Raw genomic sequence first — 15,405 nt, 5'->3', positions numbered from 1 at the left:
TAGGAAGTCAATTTCAGAACAAGTTCAAATCCTGAGAGTCCATGAATGCTAACCTAATAATACAGGAGACTAAATATAAGGATAGAAAATTCATACCCTAACTGTCACAAATGAGGGAAATATATCCTAGAACGCAACTCTGGGTTATAATCCAACAGCCTCAATATATGATCATATATTGAGAATATATATCACAGAATTAAGTTTTGGTATCATATCAGATCTCTCTCATGCATCAAAAAATATTGTAAGGTTGCTTTTATAATATATTAATACTAAAATTCCTAACAGACATTCATTGTATAGATGGATAATTCAACCTTAAATATAAAACAATACTAAAATACAGAACTAACCCACTGGCACAAAGGAGAAAACTTTCCTGTCACAGCTTTCAATACTTCTTGGCTGGCAACACCTCCTACTGCTGCAGCAAGTGGGGGTAAAAAGCCTTGAGCAGTCCAAGAGAGCCAACGCACAACATCAGCATTTACTTCAGGCTGAAACATAAGCCAGGAAAGACCACAGTATTAACAGTATTCACATAGTACATTCAAACCTTCAATTACTTAATGTGAGAATTTTTTATAGCTAAACTTCAAAAAAAGCCACTCAGTTTCTCTAACTAAATAGTTTTAAAGTCCTGCCCAGCCTCTGTGGCTCAGTGGATTAAGTGTCATCCCATGCAACAAAAGGTTACCAATATGATTCTGAGTCAGTCACATGACCAGGTTGCAGGCCTGACCCCCCAGTAAAGGGTGTGCAGGAGGCAGCAGAATGGCTGTTTTTCAAAGATGTTTCTAACTTTCCCTCTCCTGTCCTCTCTCTCTAAAAATCAATGAAAACATTAAAACAGTTTTTAAGTCCTAAAAAAGTTCTAATCTTACAATAAAAGACCCAGTTGAATGTTAGTTTCCCAAGCAGTACATATTTCTCTTTATCAGTACCTGCCATTTTTGTTTTTTTACTCTTTATGTGACACAAACACACCATTTAGAATTAAATGAAATATCTAACATCTGAGGTTTTGTTAAATAACAGTTCTGTGATGTCTGTCAATATTTAGAAAGAACCAGAATTTGTAAAAAAAGTTTTAAGAAAACTATGGAAAAACCTTGAAAAAAGATAAATGAAAATAAAATGACCCATATAAATGATGAGGAGCTAGCTATCAGTTTGTGCTTTAAGTGGTAGATAAAAAGTATATCTAAGAGTCTGTTTTTGTTTATTCATTTGTTTTTTTGTTCGATATTCTACATGAGTGAAATCATAAGGTTCTTAACTTCTCAGACATTTTTCTAACCACTCTACATGCAATAAAAGGGCTTTCATTTATGACTAGTGATTCACTGCTTTCAGTACACTTATTTTTTTCTTCTTTAATTACATAAAATATGAGATATTATTCTTACTAATGCTAAGACTTTCATTTCTCCTTCATTATTATAAAGTAACAACATAAACAACATAATTTTCAAATAACTGCACAAACATTGCTACATTTATATCTGCTACAATGAAACTGTTGGCCAGCAGGCACTGGCACCGTAACATGAAAAAACCCATTTTCCAGGTGATATGTCCACACATGATATGCAAAATGCAATTAAGAGATATGAATATATAACTTATAAAAGAGACAATTTATATATAGGAAAGCTAATAAGTTTATATAGTAGTTTACATATATTTTGATTTAACAAACCAAGTAAAATCAGAAGAGAAAATAGTAATACTAAAAATAGAGAGCAACTATTTCGTAAAAAAACAAACAAACAAACAAACAAAAAAAATAGAGAGCAGTGACAAATTCAAATTACTATATGCCACATACTGTTCTAAGTACCTTAAAAGATTAAATTATCTATTATACACAAGAACTCTCTGAGGCATGTTAACATTTTATAAATTTATAAATTAAAACAGAGTACAGCCAAGTAACTTGTCTCCTATCAGAATCAATAAGTAGCAAAGTTTGGATTTGAAGGTTAAGAGAAAATTTATATACAGAACATTTATATGTTACACTTTGATAGCTGTAACTTTCAAGACTCACCTTCTCTTCCAAGGTTTCCCTTATAGATGTTGCTAGTTTCAACAGCTCTTCTACATCATTTTTGCATCTAGGATTCAAAACAAAGCACCTCAAATTCAGTTTTCTCAAATGCAATAAACAATAGATCATATTCAAATCTAAGATATATGTAGAAAAATGTGGAATTTTACTAACAGGTAGAAGCACGAGTGTTTTACTGACTTGAACACTGGCTCACAAATACATTACTTAAAATCATGTTCATCTAAGAACAATACTTCTGACTTAATAGGCTAGAAAGAGAAAAATTATGTAATAGATTTCATAACTGAATTAATATCATATTTTTCATTTTAAAAAGTTGTAGCTTTTGAAGAATTAAAAATGGGAAAAGTCTTATTTAATGTAATTCCAACTTTATAAATTAATCTCTCTACTCTCACTAGGAAGACCAGGAAGTCATAAAAAAATGTTTCTATAGTTTGGGGTACCTGCTGGTGTTGCAATTTTAAGATGCTTAATTACTTTTTAAATGTTTTAAACTATAATTTCTGAAATACTGTTTTTTTGTCAGTATTATATTAGAACATTTATTTAAGTGTCATCTAATAATGTTCATCACATTTAAGGACAAATATCATTTTTTCCAACTAACAATGTTACACATGCTTCCATTTACTTTTAAATAATTACGTAAAAATAATGTGTCCTTCAACAGTAAATACAAATTGCACATTGTATCATTTTTGGTTTGGGTACTAAATTCATGCACATGCATGCATTTTAAATAGTACACTTGAATTTAACTATAATTATAACATCAAATATGTTTTCATAAACTGAAATACTGTTTTATAACAAAGAAAAAAGGAAAAAGTTATTTCAAACAAAGAATGTTACCCAATATTTGTTTTGCGACCGTAGTTCTCCTGAAATTGGTCCAAGGCAAGCATAGCTGTGTGAATCTCTAAAGGTGCCTAATTAGAACATTAAAAAGAGGTCAATGTAATATGTGCCAGGCACTGTGCTAACGTTTTAAAACATTATTTAATTTAATCATTACAATAAATTAATTAGCTCAATATTATTATTAACAGAGAAGGGAGCTGAATCTTCGGGAAGTCAAATGACTTGACTTCAAGGCAATAAAGTAATATTACTAGTAAACAATAGATTTAAGTCTCAATCCCAGGTGGTATGACCAGTTTTTACTAAGTTATCTATATGAAACTTAGAGTAATATCAACTAAACAAATGCATCAAAATATTTGTATAAGATCACTTTCTTCTTTTTTCCTTATCAACATTTACAAATTTGGAATCTGTCAATATAATTCTTTTCTTATCACAATTACATTCACTGCTACAAAATTATATCCTTTGATTTTTTTAAAAATAAATGCTTTCAAGGCTTTTTGAGAAAAGAGCTATTATATGAACTCTACATGGTTCAGAAAAATCTTTTAATAAGATTACCTTGCATAAATAACTAAAAACTGTTTTTTAACTATCAAAGATAACATATCATTATAAAACTTTTTCCTATTATTTTAACATTTTTCCATGATATAAATTTCTGTTTATAATCACTGGAAGTCAACTTTATATATGTGAAACAACCTTTATCAAGAAAATCTTACAGAAAGGTATATACATGGTTACTCCATTTTAACTTTATAACCTCTTACCAATCCCAATCCCCCATTCTGCCGCCTCTCTTAAAACCTTCTAAGTGTTTGTTTACCTCAGGTTTGCTAAAATCGGCAATAAGGCACTTTGGGTGTTTTATCTGCTTCTCCAATGACTCCTAATAGAAACAAAACAAAACAATTTACTCTGTTGCAAGTGAGTGATTACTTGGCAAAATACACAGAATACTACAAGTAACGGAACTTTCCAAAAAATCTGAACTAACGTTGGGCTATTAAAGCTTTTTTTAAAAGTAGAATTAAGAATAACTTATTCACTAATCCACTGAGCCAACACTGATTGAGCTACTAGGTCCAAATAAATTAAATAGGACTCAGAATGATTTGATACTAAAAGTCTACTTCCCACTGGAATACTGTCAATGCCATCTTGACCAGAAGCCTGGGCTACTAAGTTTTAGCTGAAACATAAAATAGCTCCTAATTTTCCTGTTACCCCCTGTCTTATTACATTTTTTTAAAAAAATGTTAAATGCAATCAGGCAACCTGACCCACATAATAAATTTGGGAAGAAATGGCAAAAACATTTGTATGTAATTGAAAAAAAATTTATTGTTTTAACTGAAAAGCTACCATATTTTTCTGTTATCAAGTTATCAAGACTTGTTATGACTGACAAGACTAGAAAACTCAAAATTACAAAGACCAAAACAACAAATAACCAATCAAACAAACAAAAACAATTCCCCCAACCACCTACATAATCTGAAATTTACTTGAAGCATAAATTATCAATTTAAAAATTAGGGACAGGGGCAAGAGGAAGTAAGGCAGGGGCAGATTTGACTATCAGTGGTTATTTTAATCTGTTCGTTGTTCTAACTGGCTTAAACAAAGCCTCATAGAGGACTACAGTTAATAATAATTCTGAAAAAGAAAAGGCAATCTCATTAAAACCATGAGAACTTGTAAGAAAAAACAATGTATTAGCTTATACTCAGAAGTGGGCTAAAGATTTAAGTGGCAAGAGACTCCTGAGTTCCTTGATATAAGTAGCCTTTGCATTTTCTCTATTCAGATACTTAGATTTTCCTTTTCAATGCCATATGATAGGAATTACTTTATTTTTCCAACATTTACACTGTTTCTTGAAATTTAAAAAAATGTAAACATTTAAAAAATATTCCATTTACTTTAAAAATGTAAGTGAATAATAAAATATACACTGTTTCATCTTTTGTTTTAGGAAGTAATTGTAAGAGTATGATTGACTCCGATGATTCACAAAGGTATAATTCCTTTAATGTAATTTTTACCTCAATTATATGCATATGGTATTCTAGCTGTTCATATTTTGTTGATACCAGCTTATTTCCTTAAATTGATACCATTTTCCTCAAAGTGGGTGCAAATTAAAAGAATAAAATCTGTTCAGGCTTTAAATTAAGTGTTTGGTTAACTGACTATTCATTTTATTACTTTTTTTTCTCTTCTGCCATTCTTCTTCTGTAGAGAAATATTTTTTTTTAAAGCAGAAAAAGAAATACTTACAAAGTAAAATGTTTTAGGAGTCTTAATTTGGACAGCTATGCCTCCATGTAAATAAGGTTCCAGTCCTGTAGTATCACCAATGCTAAAAGAAAATGGTGATACCACTAAAAGAAAAAAAAGAAAACCATTATTTACTGATATAAATTTGAATTTCAAGGTTTATCAAGATGTTAATTTCCCATAATTTACAACATTAAGAAGATCCCAATATAAATCTTTTTTTTTGGGGGGGGGGGGTGGGCCAGGGGGGTATAGAGGTAGTAAGAAGTGTGGAGAGCTAGACAAAGTATTTTTCCAATGTGAATTTAAGTACTTAAAAATAGCCAAGAAAACTCAAAGGGAAAAAAATTAGTGACAGGTGCTTATTAGATATTTAAATATTTTATAAAGCCTCAATAACTAATAATGTTGGTACTAATTACACATAATTAATAACAATTAATAGAGCATGGTACTGGCTCACGAATAGACAGGCAAACAAACAATATATTAGAGAACTCAGAAATAGGCTCACAAGGGATACAATTAAGGAAATGGCACCTCAAACCAGTGAGGAAACGATAAGATTATTCAATAAAACTTTCGGGAAAAATGCCATCTGGCAAAATATCTATTCCAAATGGATGTTTTAAATGTTGAAGATGAGAAAAATATATTAAGACAGAAGAATGGGAGAAAAACTTTGCAGTGAGGAAGGTTTTTCTAATAAAATAAAAATCATAAAAGAAAACTTTTTAAATTTGATATATACACATAGTAAAAACAAATCATAAGCAAAGTCAAATGCCAAACTAGAAAAAAATTTGCAATTTATATAAAAAACACCGACAGATATGCCTTATATTTTAGGAATTCCAAGGAATGGTTAATAATCCACAACTCAACAGGAAAAAGGGCAAATGATAGATGATTCATATTAAAGAACTAACAGCCCTAGCCGAAGCTGGTTTGGCTCAGTGGATGGAGTGTCAGCCTGTGGACTGAGGGGTCCTGGGTTTGATTCCGGTCGGGGGCGTGTGCCTGGGTTGCGGGCACATCCCTGGTGGGGGATGTGTGGGAGGCGGCTGATCGATGTTTCTCTCTCGTCGATGTTTCTGGCTCTCTGTCTCTCTCCCTTGCTCTCTGTGAAAAATCAATAAAATATATTTAAAAAAGAAAAAAAAGAAAAAAAAGAACTAATAGCCCTAAAACTTAAGAAAATACACTTATCTCATTCATAATGTGTAAAATGCAAATTTAAATTATACTGTGATACAACTCATTAAGTAATATGAAATAATATGCAGCCATAAAGAAAAAGGAAAAACAAAAAGAATGTTCTGCAATTATTAACGTGAAAAGATCATGTAGCTATTTGGTTTCGTGAAAAGGCAAAGGGTAGATGTATAATATGATACACTATATGTAAAAAAATGTAAGGAAAGCCAGGAAGGACACATAATCAACTAAGAACCAGTGAATGGATGAGAACTGAGTGGGAACCGTAGGTAGGCAGGAAAGTTTTCACTGTAAAATCTGACCTTTATTGTGTTTGAACAATTTCCTTATTAAAAAAATTAAATGAAATAAACAGTAAGTTCTTTCTCCCCATAAGTCATCCATAGATTAAGTAGAGAGAAAAGACCAGCAGAATAAACATCAAACTTAGCTACTTAGTTACCTCTGGAGCAACGAGGAGGCTTGAAATAGTACTCATTTTAAACTCTAGGGAGAACCAAGATGGCGGCATAGGTTAACGCCGGAGTTTGCTGCTTTGAACAACTACTTCAAAAGTGAAACTAAAAGACTGAACGGACATCACCCAGAAACACTGGAACGCTGGCTGAGTGGAGGTCCTACAACTAGGAGGAAAGAGAAACGCATACGGACACTCAGAGGAGGCGCAGTGCTGAAGTCAAATTCTGAGGTGCGGAGTGCGCGGAGCGGGCTGGCGGCGGAGGGCACGGGTGGCGTTTTCAATCGGGAGGGAGTCGCAGACTCTGAGCTCCAGATCCGGGCGAGTCTTTAGGGACCCAGACTCAAACGGGAGAAGCGGGTCGGTCTGGCTTCGGTCAGAGCGAGTGCAGCTTTCTCTCCGAGCTTTGCAGCGGGTGCTGGGACTCAGAGAGGCAGAGCCCCTGGGGACAGGACTGAGAGCCGCCATAACTGCTCTCTCTCCGGCCCACCCTGTTGATCCTGTGCGACTCGCCCCGCCCAAGCCCTGCACAGAGGCATTTGCCGGATAGCCTCAGGCAAACGCCAGATTAGCACCTCCCTAGAGGACAGAAGTTCTCTCACTGCTGACACAGCTGATTCTCATAGCCACTTGGCCTGGAGGTCAAACCCTCCCTGGAATTAGCTACATCAAGATTTAACTATAAAACCACAAACAAAGACCACTAGGGGGTGCACCAAGGAAGCATAACAAAATGCGGAGACAAAGAAACAGGACAAAATTGTCAATGGAAGATCTAGAGTTCAGAACCACACTTTTAAGGTCTCTCAAGAACTGTTTAGAAGCCGCCGATAAGCTTAATGAGATCTACAAGAAAACTAATGAGACCCTCGATGTTATATTGGGGAACCAACTAGAAATTAAGCATACACTGACTGAAATAAAGAATATTATACAGACTCCCAACAGCAGACTAGATGATCGCAAGAATCAAGTCAATGATTTGAAATGCGAGGAAGCAAAAAACACCCAACCGGAAAAGCAAAATGAAAAAAGAATCCAAAAATGCGAGGATAGTGTAAGGAGCCTCTGGGACAGCTTCAGGCGTACCAACATCAGAATTATAGGGGTGCCAGAAGATGAGAGAGAGCAAGATATTGAAAACCTATTTGAAGAAATAATGACAGAAAACTTCCCTCACCTTGTGAAAGAAATGGACTTACAGGTCCAAGAAACGCGGAGAACCCCAAACAAAAGGAATCCAAAGAGGACCACACCAAGACACATCATAATTAAAATGCCAAGAGCAAAAGATAAAGAGAGAATCTTAAAAACAGCAAGAGAAAGAAACTCAGTTACCTACAAGGGAATACCCATACGACTGTCAGCTGATTTCTCAACAGAAACTTTGCAGGCCAGAAGGGAGTGGCAAGAAATATTCAAAGTGATGAATACCAAGAACCTACAACCAAGATTACTTTATCCAGCAAAGCTATCATTCAGAATTGAAGGTCAGATAAAGAGCTTCACAGATAAGGAAAAGCTAAAGGAGTTCATCACCACCAAACCAGGATTATATGAAATGCTGAAAGGTATCCTTTAAGAAGAGGAAGAGGAAGAAAAAGGTAAAGATACAAATTATGAACAACAAATATGCATCTATCAACAAGTGAATCTAAGAATCAAGTGAATAAATAATCCGATGAACAGAATGAACTGGTGATTATAATAGAATCAGGGACATAGAAAGGGAATGGACTGACTATTCTTGGGGGGGAAAGGGGTGTGGGAGATGCGGGAAGAGACTGGACAAAAATTGTGCACCTATGGATGAGGACAGTGGGTGGGGAGTGAGGGCGGATGGTGGGGCGGGAACTGGGAGGAGGGGAGTTATGGGGGGAAAAAAGAGGAACAAATGTAATAATCTGAACAATAAAGATTTAATTAAAAAATTAAAAAAAAAAAATAAACTCTATTTAAGTATATCTATCTATCTATATAGATAAGTGAATAAATATGTTGCAAATGCTGTTCACCTAATGAGATATATAACATATAAAGTTTCCTCTGAAATGTCTTAGGACTCTTGCTATCTTAACTCCCACTGCCAGCCCTGCCATAGCACATCTTTCAGTTCCTTGAATGCCTCTGTCTCTGAATACAATAATCTTTTCACCACCTTCCTAAGTCAATCCAATCAACAAATTTGAACCAAGACACCTTGTCTGTACTACTGTAGCACCAAAACTGGGTAGGTTTTCTTGCTAAACTTATAAAGACTTATAAATGTGCAGAATAATGAGTAATTATAAATGAATTAATAAAACACATCAACTTACCAGTTATTTGTTGTGTAGATCCATTTAAGCCTGTCATTCCATTAACTTCTCGAAATGTTAGAAATTGTCCTGTCTCAAGTTTGTGAGGATGATTTTCAAGGCAGGTGACAATGCCAGGATTAGCCTAAAAATAAGAGTAATCTACTAACAAACAAGTTCAAGTATTACTTTTTTCGTACAAATTCCCAATCCCACACAAAAAAAATGCCATGTAATTATAAAATTCTCAACCCCTCCCCGCCCCGACCAAGTTCCAAGCCATTCTTCTCTTTAAATAAGTGTAACAAAATAATGATCAATTTATTTTATTTTAAATGCTTAAAATATAATTTTTATGCATAGGGGAAATAGAGAGTCCAGTAAGAGTTGCAACATTTAAAGCAAAGAAATACATGTAGCCCAGCCGGCTTCTCAGGATAAAAACAAAAATGAATTAGCTTATTTCACCAAAGAGGATGGATGAGACAGGTGAAAGGCCCAGACAGTTTCTAATGGCACATAATCCTGTACACTTCTTGACTAAAGTGATAATAATCTATATAAAATCTAATGAAATTATCATTCTCTCTTTCATAATAGTGTAGATTCTAAAAATTATGATCACAAACATGTAATGTGATATGGGTTTGCTAGTATCTCATGGAATTTATTAAGGAGAAAAAATTCCTTGCAGATAATTTAAATGGGCACATGTATGATATTTTCTAATTCTTTATGGATAACTTCTTATTTCCTGCTTTATTCAATAAAAGAAAAGACCAATGCAATACAAGAATCCATAATCTCCCTTGGAGCTTATTCTAACTATATGATATTCTCAGGGACAAACCAAAAAGAACTATAAAAGATAAAAGGCTAAATAATAAACCATTCTGCTAAGAGAGAGATGCACAGAATTTTTCAATAAATTTTTCTTAAAAAAAGGCAACATTACATTGGGTTAAAAAATAAAGCATAAAGATAATGTACTATCAAAAATACATTATCATTCACTTATGTTGACTTCTTCGGAGCTTTTAATGTAAACTGATTATAAAAAGTGCAAATGAAGTTAATGATTTAGGCTAAAAAGAAAGAGTAAAAATGAATCATAATGATTTTTTCCTTTATAGGAAATAAAAAAATTAAGTTGATCAAATACCTTTTGATTTGAAGATTAGTTAATTCTTAAAACTTTTTTCTTCCTCCAAATGTTTTAGAAATATAACAGCTTTTGTCTATGATAACTTAAGTGTGCATCTCTCTAGAGTCACTGTGTTGGGCCAGGTGACTCATATCAAAGTTAAATCTATGATCTGACACAATGAACAATTCAGCAAACACTGAATCACAGTTCATGTCCCATAAGAACATGACATAGAACAAAATTAAAATTTATGACATTTGTGCCCAGGCCAGGTTGCTCAGTTGGTTGGAGTGTCATCCTGTACACCAAAAGGTTGCAGGTTCGATTCTGGGTCAGGGCATATACCTAGGTTTCGAGTTTGATCCCTCGTTGGGTGCATATGGGAGGCAACTGAGTGATGTTTCTCTCACATCGTTGTTTGTCTCTCTCCCTTCCTCTCTTTCTAAAAATCAATAAAAACATATCCTCAAATGAAGATTAAAAGAAAATATATGACATAAGCAAATATTGGTCTACCAACCTATAATAATAGAGGGGTAATATGTTCATTAGACCAGACGTCTTTTGGACGTCATTCTGGACATCATTCCTGACGAAGCCAGGGCCGGAGGGAAGCCAGCCTGGGTCCCAGGTGCCGAAGGGAAGCTGGTGCGAGGGGAAGGAAGGCCTACTCTTTCACAAATTTTCATGTATCGGGCCTCTAGTTGCTAAGTAATGTTAGAAGGAATCAGGAATACTCTTTTTAAAAAAGATGTAGTATTACTGATTTCAGAGAGGGAGTGATAGAAACATCAATGATGAGAATCATTGATCGGCTGCCTCCTGCATGCCCCCTGGGGATTGAGCCGAGTCTGTAACCCAGGCATATGGCTTGACTGGGAAGAGAACCATGACCTGCTGGTTCATAGGTCCATACTCAAGCACTGAGTCACATTGGCCAGGCAGGAGTACTCTTTTAATAGTCTAACTTAAATTTAGCTTTAAATATAATACAATAAAGAAATTAACAAAATATCTCTCAAAAATTACCTTAAAATCTTGTAAAACAACTAAAAAATATTGCATATTACAATATTTTGCTAATACCACCTTTAAAAAATAATATTCACATCAACTTAAAAAATTAATCCTATACATATGTATACAATATACATATACAATCATACTTGCGTGATATTTGAAATGAAGATTTCTTTTGGTTCTTCTCCTGTTGTATCTAAAACTTCAAATTCATCACCAAAATCACAAAACAACTGTGACCAAATTCCATGTATATCTGCACTAATGAACTGTAAAATAATAAAAAAAAGTTCAAGCTTATCTATTTATATAAAAAAAAAACAGCTCAACTATCTTAGGCTCTTTTATGACAATTTCACTTACAATTAAGTATATCGTTTGGGATATAAAGTAAAACATGAATAGAATAAATTATTTTCCTGTAAATTGGTTCAGGAATCAAGGATTTTGGTATTTGGGACTTGATATCTAATGTTATAAAATTAGAAGCAACGTCTGCACATCATCATTATACATTCTATGATTTTTAGATAACAAAAATTCTTACCTTACAAGTACAGTATATAAGAAGCAGATTATCTTGATTTCATGGTCTAGCAGTGAATTTTTACTTTTCATTTTAGAAAAGAATGGTGTGTCCATTCACCAAAAGCAGTAGTTAAGAGAAAACAGAACAGAGCTAAAAGCTGAGTGGAGTCAACAGAAAAAGGGCTGAGGAACTGACAAAAGGTAAAAATGAGATTCTTCAACGGAATCATAAATGCGTTAAAGTGATTTTTATTATACTACACTCTCCACTATTTTAAATCTGTACAGAAACTGTTTTCATGTTCAGTTATTTTTAGAGTTATTGATACTCTCTCTTACTTGATCATGTACTACCTTTACTGTCAAAATAGTACATATAGCCATTTTTATGAGATATAACATCGAGTAAAACTTTTATATATTTAAGTTTAAAAGCTCAGACTTGAGGACAATTTCTTCCTTTTCAAAACAACTTTTAAAATGTGAATATATGTATCAACTACAGAAACAAGTATTTAAGTTTATAAACTACTGTAATTATTTTGTAAAACTTATGTGACCTATTATAAATTTACTGACCATTCCATGTCTTACTCATCTGTTTAATTTAAATTATGAACCATAGCACAAATGTTCTGCAAAGTGTAAAAATGCTATGTAATACCACAATCTGAAAGTACACCCATTTTATATAGTACAATTATGACTTGGTGGCCATTTAAACAGGATGAATAGCTTTTTCCAAAGAAACAAATGTCTCACTAAGGAGGTGGAATTAGCAATATGTACTCAATTGCAGAGAAAGAATTTTGCATTTTCTCATCTAAATCTCTTTCCAATATTCCCAGTGTCACTACTACTTACCTAATTAATCTGGACCAAAAGCTAGGAGTTATTCTTGGTCATTCTTTCCTTCACAACTCGCATTGATCCAACTCTCAAGTTCTGCTAGCCTTTTCTTTTTCTTTTTCTTTTTTTTAAACAAGTTCAATGACTCACAATCCATATTTGCTCCTCTCTTGACATAAGGCATCAATATCTCTCACCTGGATTACTGCATTAGCCCCTAACTGGCCTATCTGCCTCTATGCTATTCATTATCCAATAGTGCTCTTTTTGGTTTCATAACCGCTTCATGTTCCTAAAAATTACTGAGGGCCCAAAGAGCTTTTATTTATGCCAGTTATACCTACTGATATCCAATGTGTTAGATATTAAAACTGAGAAAGATTTAAAACCCAAGAATACACACACACACACACTATATTAGCTGTCAGAGCAATTGTATCACTACACATCAAAGACTGTGCCACATAAGAGAACCAGAGTGAAAAATGCAAATAACATTTTAGTAATATGAAATTTTATGAAAGGGTCTGTGTCCTTGGACTACACTTTTAAAAGCTACTCCTAGAGTCTTCTCTCCACTCAGCACAATCAGAATGATCTTTTAAAAATGTAAATTAAATCAAAACTCACAGTCTTAAAACTCAGACATTCTTAACTGTGATCTATAAGAAAATGGTCTTCTAACTATTTCTCCAACCTAATCCTCCAGCATCTTTTACTCCTACTGCTCTCTCTTTAACCAAACTCCCATTCTGGTCCTGCTTGCTTCCTTCTGCTTTTCAAACATACCAAGTGAAGTTTTATACTCGCAAGTCTTTATACTTGCACTTCTCATTGCTTTGAATGCTCTTCGTCAGATGTTTACTTAGCTGGCTCTTTCTCATCATTCAGGGCTCTATTCAAATATCATCTCAGAGAAGATGTTCCCTGACATTCATTCTAAGACAGCGGTTCTCAACCTGTGGGTCGCGACCCCTTTGGCAGTCAAAGGACCCTTTCACAGGGGTTGCCTAAGACAATCCTGCATATCAGATATTTACATTACGATTCATAACAGTAGCAACGTTACAGTTATGAAGTAGCAACGAAAATTTTATGGTTGGGTCACAACATGAGGAACTGTATTTAAAGGGCCAGAAGGCTGAGAACCACTGGTCTAAGAGAACCAGCACTGGCCCCCATCCTAACATCATGAGGATGTTATACTCTATTCTTTACCTAGCTCTTTTCTTCATAGGACCTGAAGGACTTATTTGTTTATTTTCACAAGTAGGAAAATTTGTATGTCCTCTTCACTAATGTATTCCTAGTGTCTAGAACTGTATATGTTTAGTGAATTTGTTCAAAGAACCAAAGTATCATCACCATACCATACTAAAGTTAGATGACGAATTCACTATTTATCATCCTTTTTATTTCTAGTCTTTATTCTTCCTTAGTTTTGGTAATCTGTCTATAAACCAAATTTAGATCTTAGTTTTAAAAATATGAAATAAATATACCAAGTTTAAAGAAAAAAATATTACTGTGATTGTCCTCATATAAAAAGAACTTTTATATAATCCAATGAAAAGCTAAAAATTTTAATAGTGCAAGTGTCCTTCCTATGGTTAACTACCTGTCAATATTAAGTGATACTATTACCTTAATTGGAGGGCACTGAGAACGGCAAAACTCATTGATTTTCTTCTGCAATGGAAGTCTGACCTCAGTCAATACTACACACTGTTGAGAAAAAAAAATAAAGACTAAAAACTAAAGAATACACAATTATTTTGGTAATGTACAACTTCTAAATCAGAAGCATTTCAATTTTATACTCAAAATACAATAGGATTCCCACCAAAAGTTAATATCCTCAGAGGTATCTATGCTAATAATAACCTAGGTGGTGTCACGCTCTCACGTCATCATAAGATGGCTATCACAAGATGGCCGCACACACAGCGTAGGTGGGGCCTGGTGGCCGCTTCATGCAGTGAGGCCTGGGGGTCTCGTGGCTCTGCGCAGCACTGAAGAGGCCAGTCTCCGTGTCTCCACCGCCTCGCACGGAGGTGGTGGGTCTCAGAGGAGGAGGCAGGTCACAGCAGAGGGGGGCAGTTGTGGGCGATCAGGCCAGCAGGGGAGGGTAGTTGTGGGCGATCAGGCTGGCAGGGGAGTAGTTAGGCATCAATCAGGCCAGCAGGGGAGCGGTTAGGGGGCGATCAGGCTGGCAGGCAGAAGCGGTTAAAGGCAATCAGATAGGCAGGCAGGCAAGTTGTTAGGAGCCAGCGGTCAAGGATTCAGAGAGGGATGTCCAACTGCCGGTTTAGGTCCACAGGGATCAGGCCTAAACTGGCAGTCGGACATCCCCCAAGGGGTCCCTAATTGGAGAGGGTGCAGGCCTGGCTGAGGGACACCCCCCCAACACACACACACACACACACACACACACACACACACACACATCGTGCACGAATTTCGTGCACCGGGCCTCTAGGGGAATAATAAAAGCAAAAACAACATAAACAAGGGAAAACCTACTCACATTAAATTCTATTACCATCATAGACTTCACAATTAGAAGCAAACTGTAATTTCCTGTGGAATTTATGCACTCCAAATGATCAGAGCTTTTGTTTTCTCTGTTACTGCTATGAAAATACAAACCTAG

At 34.8% G+C, this 15,405-nt stretch overlaps 1 protein-coding gene across 1 annotated transcript in view; it reads right to left on the bottom strand.

The window, feature by feature from the left end:
* UBA6 (ubiquitin like modifier activating enzyme 6) overlaps positions 1–15,405 on the bottom strand; it is a 68,898-nt gene that overhangs the window by 33,768 nt on the left and 19,725 nt on the right. Inside the window, exons 7-14 of the mRNA XM_081083433.1 lie at positions 14,397–14,477; positions 11,522–11,644; positions 9,230–9,353; positions 5,237–5,340; positions 3,780–3,842; positions 2,936–3,012; positions 2,057–2,123; positions 357–500 (exon numbers count right to left, since the gene is read on the bottom strand). Of these exons, the coding sequence (XP_080939559.1) occupies positions 357–500; positions 2,057–2,123; positions 2,936–3,012; positions 3,780–3,842; positions 5,237–5,340; positions 9,230–9,353; positions 11,522–11,644; positions 14,397–14,477 (783 nt within the window). The remainder of the gene's footprint in view (positions 1–356; positions 501–2,056; positions 2,124–2,935; positions 3,013–3,779; positions 3,843–5,236; positions 5,341–9,229; positions 9,354–11,521; positions 11,645–14,396; positions 14,478–15,405) is intronic.

This window comes from Myotis nattereri, assembly GCF_964212035.1.
Source record: "Myotis nattereri genome assembly, chromosome: 1".
In the NCBI taxonomy this organism is placed as follows: domain Eukaryota; kingdom Metazoa; phylum Chordata; class Mammalia; order Chiroptera; family Vespertilionidae; genus Myotis; species Myotis nattereri.
The sequence above is the reverse complement of the archived record's forward strand: the minus strand, read 5'-3'. Positions and strand labels throughout refer to the sequence as shown.